Below are 9,568 nucleotides of genomic sequence, written 5' to 3'. Positions count from 1 at the left end.
TAGTTGAAAAGTTCCTGCACCCACCCGTATAAGGTTACATAGGTTTTAGACTGTACATTCTGTACAACTGTTGGGTAGAATGCTACAGTATCCACTTCCAGATTGACTCTACGAGGTGACATAGCATTACCTGCATTACCAAATAAACGAGGCCTCACCCGGCACTGGTGGAGCCTTTGGATTTGCCTCGCTAGGAATGTGACTGCTCCAAAGGGCCACACGCTAACCAATGGTCTCCCTACACTACCTCTCCCGGTTGTAGCTTCTCTGTTTTCAGGAGAAAATGTTTTCCATTCCTGAAGCCCATGAATGCCAGCTTTGTCCCCTCAGCCTCCATCTTGTGTGAGAAGCCCCCATGCCCCACCCACCCTGCCTGCACAAACTTAACTACCCCCCCGTCGTCTCACACAGGAAAATAAATATACCGGTTCCTGCTGCTTTGATTCAGCCTCAGTAGTCTGAGAGCCTGGATAAAGCCCTGGAGCTTAGAATAACCTACAATGGACAGTCAGTTTGAAAGACTTGGGGGTTGGAGATTCTGTGTTTGGACAGGATTATGGGTCAAAAAGTATTCTGGTGAAATATAGTAGTTAACAGACTCACCTAAAATGTCACCATGATATCCTGGATTTAGGAGAAACTGCTATATATTTCTGTTGGGTCCAAAGCTTGTCTGGGATTCCTTCAGCAGTTCAGGGCGTCTCAAATAGTGGTATCTACCCGGCCAGGGTTGGGGAGTAACTGATCATATGTAATCAGTTACATGTAATCTGATTGCAAAAAACCCCGAACTGTAATCAATTACGTTACCAGCTAAAATATTCTAATCAGATTACAGATACTTTAGAAAAACTTCATGATTACTTCTTGGTTTACTTTTAAATTCAGAAAGGATGTTTGCGGAACAAAATACATTATGACACCTTTCTGTTTTCTCAATGACATTCAATTCAACATTGAAAAAAGGTGCAAATTTAAGTTTGTTCCACATGAGCGAGTCTGACCACAAGTTAGAAACCATTATGATGACATACCATATGTGTTTGATGGAACATTTTTGTCTCCTTCTAATGCCTGTTAAAGGGAAAGTAATCCAAAAGTAACGGAAAGTAATCAGGTTACGCTACTGAGTTTTGGTAATACAAAAGTCACGCTACAGATTACAATTTTGGACAAGTAACCTACTAGTAACTGTAATGGATTACATTTAGAAAGTAACCTACGCAACCTTGTACCCAGCTAATATCATTGGACGATTTCACACAAGCACATATCAGAAAGTGCACACAACCCCAATATCACAACTACTTCATGAAGTGCTAAAGAAGATCAGGCTACTTCTCACTGACATCTTTCTCCATTTTCTCCGGCGTTCTCTGAGGAAGAGGGGATGTTGTTTGTTTTGTATTAATACTGAGGGTTTTGGCAGGACTTTTCAACATATTACCACACAATCATGACTATGTCGGTTGGTGGAAATAAAAGTACAGGCTTTGTTGTTGGCAAAATCGTTCATATGCAGTATAAAGAAAAGTCTGCAAAAAGTTTTAGTATGCTAAAATTGGCGGCAAAACGTCTTGGTTTGAAAGGTTTGTTTTTCTGACCCTCGCTAAACTCTCTTGGGTCTGAGAGGTATGCTTTCTACTTTGTAGGACAGAAGGTTAGAATGATGCTGGAAGAAAAGCCAATGAGGAACAAAGTGTCTGCGACGTCTTAATTTTATGCTTCTACTATCCAAAGGGAATTGCTACTCTCCAATCTCAACCTATCCTCTGCTTTAAATTTTAGATGACTTCTTAGACGTTCATTTGATATTGATCATAGCGAAAGGAACATTTTAATTGTGTGTAGAGTGGTGAAACAAAACTCCCTAATTAGAGAATTGTAGAGATTTGATGCATCGTTCATTTCGCTTCTCAAATTAAAGAACACGGTCCATTATCCATCTACCACCCAGCGTGAATGGAATTCTTGCTCAATGCCAACCTTACTCTCTCCCACATTCATCCCCATAATGACACAGACATACAGGCCTTACAGTGCAAACAGGCACACGCACACACACGCACACACACAAACAAGGCACACCGCTAAAGCAAGAGTAGCCAGACAGTTCTACCCAACTTCCACTGGAGGGAGTTTTTTCACCAAGAGATCTTTACGCCAGAGATGTGCACTGAAACCCAAATATTCCACAGATTTTCCTCATTCTCTTCAGCAGAAGTTAGAGTTCCTCTAGTTAAACACAGTGCAATTGTACAGCGTTGAAAAAAATGTAGATTATATTCTATCACCTTTTTGGTCCCATGGTCTCTGTGTTATCTACTCTTTGGTAATCGGGGTAAGCTATCCAATTTTACAAATGTTACCTCCTGCACCATTTATGAAATTATAATAGAAAATGGATACAAAAACAAATATATTTTATAGACTGAGAATGGCCCTGTCCTTTGCTCGACTTCCCCAGGTACGTTGAAGCACCCCCCCCCCCCCCCCCCCCCCCTCTCTGTGTACTCAGCAAACCACAGCCACCCCTCCACAGCGGCCACCGTGCCGAAACCTAGACACCCTCTAGACCCCTGGAGCCTCTTTGCAGTCAAACAGTCCTGAATGATCAACCCTCCCCAACCCCTCCATCCTCCTACCTTCCTCACCATTCCTCAACCCCCCACCCACCATCCTCATCAAGCAGCGATCCCCACTGCCCTGCCATCTCACAGCATTCCGTGGGCCCAGCACACAGAGGCCTATTGTGTGCTCAGGGAGACGGAGGTAGCGTACATTCAGGGGAACGAGAGAAATGTCTAGAATGGACAGTTTTCTATCTCACATTAAGTTCTATGGACCTTGGCTACCATTGTGGAGGCGCAGTTCAATTGATCTATTGTTGTGATCATAAGGCATGGTACACTGAGAAATCCAGCATAAGTAAACCAGTAAAACAGAACATTCCAAATAAGTCCCCAAGATGGCCGTCTAGTAGGCATGCATTTGAGTGATGCTTTCAGTGCAGATTGCACAGGTAACTGCCAAAATAATGGAGACACTTGAGTAAACGAGGGATACAAAATCTATTGAAAGTAGGTGCTTCCACACAGTTGCGGTTTCCTGAGTTAATTAAGCAATTAACATCCCATCATGCTTAGGGACATGTATAAAAATGCTGGGCAGGCCAATATTTTGGCAACCATGGCTATGCCCCAATAGGATGACATTGTCGCCATCACAGGGCATGAGTGGTCACCGAATGGTTTGATGAGCATGAAAACGATGTAAACCGTATGCCACGGCCGTCTCAGTCACCAGATCTCAACCCGATTGAACACTTCTGGGAGATTCTAGAGTGGCACCTGAGACAGTGTTTTCCACCACCATCAACAAAACACCAAATGATGGAATTTCTCATGGAAGAATGATGTCACATTACTCTGATAGAGTTCCAGACACCTACACCCTATTGAGACACTTTATGTTGCTATTTCCTTTATTTTGTCAGTTACGAGTTTATTCCAGTTCTACACTGAGTACACCAAACAATAGGAACACCTTCCTAATATTGAGCCTCAATTCGTCAGGACATGGACTCTACACGGTGTCCAAAGCTTTCCACGGGGATGCTGGTCCATGTTGACTCCAATGCTTCCCGCAGTTGTGTCAAGTTGGCTGGATGTCCTTTGGGTGATGGACCATTCTTGACACACACAGGAAACTGCTGAGCGTGAAAAACCCAGCAGCGTTGCAGTTCTTGACACAAATCGGTGCGCCTGGCACGTACTACCATACCCCGTTAAAAGGCACTTAAATATTTTGTCTTGACCATTCACCCTCTGAATGGCACACACACACAATCCATGTCTCAATTGTTTAAAGGCTTAAAAATCCTTCTTGAACCTGTTTCCTCCCCTTCATCTGCACTGATTGAAGTGGATTTAACAGGTGACGTCAATAAGGGACCATAGCTTCCACCTGGATTCACCTGGTCAGTCTATGTCATTGAAAGAACAGCTGTTCTTAATGTTTTGTACACTCAGTGTATGCACCTACTGTAGGTCCTAGGATCTATCAATCGCCCATTTTCTACTACAACGTTTCTCCTGGAAATCTGCCACAGTCAACTGATTTACCACCGTTGTAGTCTTTATCAACCACCTGCTTTACATGAATGGTAATGTGAGGGCGTGGGTTGTATTCTGAGAGGAAGAAAAATCGCTGAATATTGTTGATGGGATATTAAGCGATAGAGGGATTGGACCACCACCTATGTATGACTGCATGTATCATAAAACCCTGCTGTGAAGTACTGTAAGAAGTGATCAGTACCTCAACAGTTTCCCTAAAAATGTACTAGAATTCATTTACAATTACTGTAGTAATTACTGAATTACTACACAGGTCAAAGTGCGAGTTATTGTACAGTGGTATAATGAGATATGTTGCAAGAAAAGGACGTTTGACCATCCAATTTTCTATTCAAGCAGAATAATCATGCTTTGGGGCTATGCACATTTTGCTTAAGTCCAGCTTCTTGTTCTAACTGCCCAATAAGATTGGCCCTTAAATCAAGACACCTTCCTCTTAAACAGATACTGATCTTCCATCTTCATTCATATAACCTGGCAACGTTAACCCGGCTTGACCTTGTATATTGGAGAGGGTGTTGATGAGAAGGAGAGTGTGATGTGGTCTATTGTCTCAATGGAACATATTATTGGTTCAGCTAGGACAGGCATGATGGTCATTTAAGACAACACTCTGACAGACATTCAGAGCTCGCTAGTTGCTTTAGGAACAGGTATGAGGACTTCATCGGTCAAGATGCTTCCTATGTTCTTCCAAATCAACTGATTTAGGATCAGCTCTCCCTTCCCCAGTCCTAACCATAACCAATATGCACCAAATAATAAAACTGTCCCTGGATCAGTTGTTACTGTATCTGCAGAACGTGATCAGGGGTGTGATGGAGGGTTCAGACTCTTTCTTACCTGTATGACAGGACTCTCTAAAAGGTTATGACCCCGGTGTGACTGTGCCTCTCCACTCAACAAAGACCCGCTTTCAGACCCTCTCACCTGGCCCAATCAGTCTCAGAAAGATACACGATAAAGATCGTAGAGGCATTTCATCCCCTGGTTCACAACTTCTGAGCTTCACAATGAAGAGAGTCTGACATAAGTGTTATCTTGTCTCGATCAGGAATGTTATGGTACTGGAGATACAGGAAACCCTGTCAAAGCCCATTTTGTTTGCCTGGAGAGGACTGTTGGACATCTGAACTGTTGTGACAGGTAACTAGTATAACATTAGCAATAGCAACAAGCTCCATGTACCGGTGGACATTACTGTAATTTGAAGGGATACATTGTTGGTTTAGAATAGACAGTGCGGTGCTGCTTGCTGAGTAATTACAGTTGGTTTGTATTTCTGTTCACAGTTACTTTAAATCAAGCCAACACTATTACTGCATATGCAGGAAAGTTACTGGAAATGCCTACAACACGCCTTCAGTTTCCAGCCCCTTAATATCCATTGCAAACAGTCATGGCAGACATCTTCTTTTAACTGGTTCTCACAGCCTCATGTCAACTGGTCTTTGCTCAAACAGACAGGCCTCTTGCCGAAACTCTGACTGACCCTAAGTATGCAACGTGACCATGACATAACACTGTCATCGACTGGACTGCTCTACACACCCAGAGGTAGCCTCAGGTCCCGCAATAATTAGACACCCATAAAGCCATAATCCAAGAATCTCTGTAGAGTCAGACAGGTTTAGATTGAGTTAATCCTCAGAGAAAGGCTGGCCGTTTCCCATGCCCTCAGTGCTCCCTACAGTAGTTCACACCATAGTCCACTTCAAACACCCTCAACTCCCATTGTTAGCAAAGTGGATTAGCCTTATTTTATTTTGTATATCTTTTTTGTACATGTAGGTTAGTTTGAGGCCTGTGAGCAGATGAACACCAAGTTTGTTAACAATTCATGCCAATAAAGCCCTTTGAATTGAATTGAGAGAGAGAGCGAGAGAGAGAGAGAGAGAATATTGAAATGTAGACACTTTCTAAATATAGGCCTACAACATTTGCCAAGTGTGGGCACCTGTATATGTGGACAGGTCGATAGTGTCATTCACTCTCAATGAGGAGATGTTTCCTCTTGGGGGAATCCATGGACTTCAATACAGTAATCCTATATTTGTGTGCACAATAGCTGATCCATCTTAAAAGCCTGTCTCTCATCGATTGACCTGATTGAGGCTGTTCTGGGTCCTAAATCGAAACTGCACGTCTATGGACATGATCCCAGGTAGACTTCCGATACTATTGCATCAAAAGAGCCATGATGTAGAAGTAATTCAGACATCAGGTCATTACTGCATTACACAGTTGTTATAAGGCCATATATAATAGAGTTGCCTATTTTAAGTGCCAATAAAAAAAGCATATGAATAAACATGAGTTGAATATGAATGTAGGCCTATCAGTGAAGGCCTAAATCCACCGCAAATGCTAAAATGGCAAATCTGTTATTGGTTATTGTAGCCTATTGAGCAACATTCTGAAAAGGTCTACTTCAGATATTGTAATGCAAAATTGTGGTGAGTGGCTATACTCCACCTATTGTAATGGGGGTTCGAAAGCGAACTAAAAAGTGTGACTTATAGGTAGGCTACCTCGTCCCCGCAGCGCGTGGGAGGAATAGGAGAAAGAAAAAGGTCCTTGGGAGAATAGATTCTGGTGGTGCTGAGGGGAGGGAGATGTGGGTTGGGTTTCAAGCTTGACTGGGGGTCGGGGGGAGGTCTAGTATTTTGGAATATACGAAGATTCGTAGAAGGTACTGTGGACATAAAACCGCTGTTCTCGCTCTGACGCGGTGGGTGTAAAGTGCCGGCTAGGGCCCCGCATTGGATTCCACTTTGATTCTGGAAGGTTGACTGCATGGTTCGGTTGTAGTCTCTGGGAACACACAAATACACTCCATTAAAAGAGAGCATCGTCTGATCCGTCCCATCTTTTTCTTCACCCAAGGTCCTGCATGTCTAATATTTAGACATGTTCAGCTTTGTGGATTCACGGACTGTTCTGCTACTTGTAGCATCCCAAGTTGTTTTAATATCCATTGTCAGATGCCAGGAAGAGGATGACCGTAAGTTACATAATTCTGTTGAATTGTCTTTTGCAAAAGTTTTGATTCTTCTGATGATGCCATTTTATCAACTCATATTTTACTTTATGCGCTTCTGTGGCACACTACCTTGGCATCTATCAGTTTCTGCGCAATTCTCACCTTCACAATGAGTAGGGCAAGTGTTGGTAAAACTGCAGCAAACAAGATATGAGAATTGGATATGATTTTGTGAACCACTTTGGTACATTGCCATTGATGGAGGGGCACAAACTCATACAAATATATCTGTCGGTCATTGGAGGAATTGCACAATTATGAATTACAATTCTTGCAGATACAATTCAGAGATGAAATGTTAATGATCTGGACTGTTATACTGTACATGATATCAATTTAAGAAATTACTATTTAACTATGTAAATAATGGTATTGAATTGAACATTATCCTCCTAATACTGGTTTGATATTGACATAGTTCATTGCTACATTTCGGTTACATTGTAAGTGTTTGCAGATATAAGGGGCCTATGAAAGAGTTGACCTTTCTTTTGGGAGGATAGGTGGATAGGTGAGGCGATCAAGGCACATCTGTGTGGGATGGAGAACCAGGTGAACAAGTGTCCGTTTGTTTCACTCCTGGATACTCACTGTGGATGCTGTCTCTGAACAAGGACACGTCAGTGTGCTCTCTCTAGCTGTGGTGCCAGTGTTTAACAACACGAATCCATTTGGTGGAGACAACAGACGAGACACACTTGAGATGCTTTGGCAGTTCAAGAGCTTATTGGGCAATTTAGAAAACGTTTACTTTGGCATTTACCCCCCTGAGAAAACACTCTGATTTCAGAAGAATAGCTGAATTGTTTAAGGTGACTATTTGTTAGACTAGGGGGATTAAAAGTGTAATTGTTTGTGTTTCGTGCTGTGGCTGAAATATTTGAAATGGTTAATTATATTCGTAATTTAAAAAGACAGGGTCAGACACAGCTTGACCCCAGACTAGAAGGCTCAAAGGGTAGCAGGAAGTGAATGGCAGTTGGTCGCTCAAGAAGAGATTTTATTTTATGAAGAAACTATGGAACAGGATACTACTGTATGTCGCTAGAGAGATAGGCTACACCACATTATGCAACGTGTAATGTATCATGCGTTGCTTTACAAATCCCCATATTCATAGGCTTGTTCTACATAGCCTAAAATGTTTCATCAATGTCTCTTGAAGTACTCCAAAGAATAGATTTTAGGGGCCACATGTCCATTGGGCTAGTAGTTTTAAGCATTTAGTAAGGAATTAGAGATTGTAGGTCCGTATACACATTGCCACAACTCAAAGAAAAGTTGTGGAACCACATGCCACCAACCAACCCCACCTTTTGTGGGGAAAGCTTAAATGGTTTACTCATGTGTTATATAGTATAGTTTGGTAGCAGGTACGTGCTAATAACCACTTTCACATAAATGCAACACAAACAAATAGCTGCATTTAGCCTAGTAGGCCCAACCTTAGACCCTGTGCATGAAAGCTACCCATTCTCAATTCTCCAATGTGTTTGAACTGGCGCCTGACACAGCTATGCGATCCAGATGGAGAATTTTAGAAGGACTCCCTGTTGACTTAAGGCAGCAGCTTGTCAATTGGGCACAGTCCCCCAGTGTGAGGGGCTCATTCATACAGGTCCACTGTTCACCAGGGAGCGCAGTAAGCATACAGGTTAAATATACTAACTGCACCACGCAAAATACCTACTTCCACTGTAAATGGCACCGCTATATTCCTTGTTGGCTGCCTCAGAATCCTCCTGCATATGATTACTGTAATCTGAATGAATGCTTTATCTTCCTTTGGAGTTAACGAATCTAGCAGTTTGAGTGCAGGATAAATAAACCTGGGTGAGGCTTGTTGAGCTTTTATTTTTTACCAGGTAGAGAACATTCTCATTTACAGCAACAACCTGGGGAATAGTTACATGGGAGAGGAGACCAATGTAAACTGGAGATGATTAGGTGGCCATGAAGGCCAGATTGGAAATTTAGCCAGGACACCAGGGTTAACACCCGCACAATAAGTGCCATGGGATCTTTAGTGACACAGAGAGTCAGGACACCCATTTAACATGCCATCGGAGAGTCAGCATCCTACACAGGGCAATGTCCCCAATCACTGCCCAGGGAAATTGGAATATGTTTTGTTTTTAGACCAGAGGAAAGGGTGCCTCCAACTGGCCCTTCAACACCACTTCCAGCAACATCTGGTCTCCCATCCAGAAACAGACCAGGACTAACCCTGCTTAGCTTCAGAAGCCATCCAGCAGTGGGATGCATGGTGGTATGCTGCTAGGTTAAAATAAACCATAGATCGGTGGTTAGATTTTGTGAGACTGCAGCCCCCAGGTAGAATCAGCACCCACCCAGACCAGTACCTTGAAAGATCCAGTCTGCCATG

General features: G+C 42.7%; 1 protein-coding gene across 2 annotated transcripts in view; it reads left to right on the top strand.

Annotated features, from left to right (window-relative positions):
- Positions 1–6,829: 6,829 nt before the first annotated feature.
- LOC129830353 (collagen alpha-1(II) chain-like) overlaps positions 6,830–9,568 on the top strand; it is a 29,706-nt gene continuing 26,967 nt past the window's right edge. For both annotated transcript variants that reach the window (XM_055892871.1, XM_055892870.1), the window contains exon 1: positions 6,830–7,143. In XM_055892871.1, the coding sequence (XP_055748846.1) occupies positions 7,050–7,143 (94 nt within the window). In that variant the 5' untranslated portion in view covers positions 6,830–7,049. The remainder of the gene's footprint in view (positions 7,144–9,568) is intronic.

This window comes from Salvelinus fontinalis, chromosome 31 (assembly GCF_029448725.1).
Source record: "Salvelinus fontinalis isolate EN_2023a chromosome 31, ASM2944872v1, whole genome shotgun sequence".
NCBI classification, from domain to species: domain Eukaryota; kingdom Metazoa; phylum Chordata; class Actinopteri; order Salmoniformes; family Salmonidae; genus Salvelinus; species Salvelinus fontinalis.
Note: the sequence above shows the minus strand (reverse complement) of the source record. Positions and strands in the feature narration are given on the sequence as shown.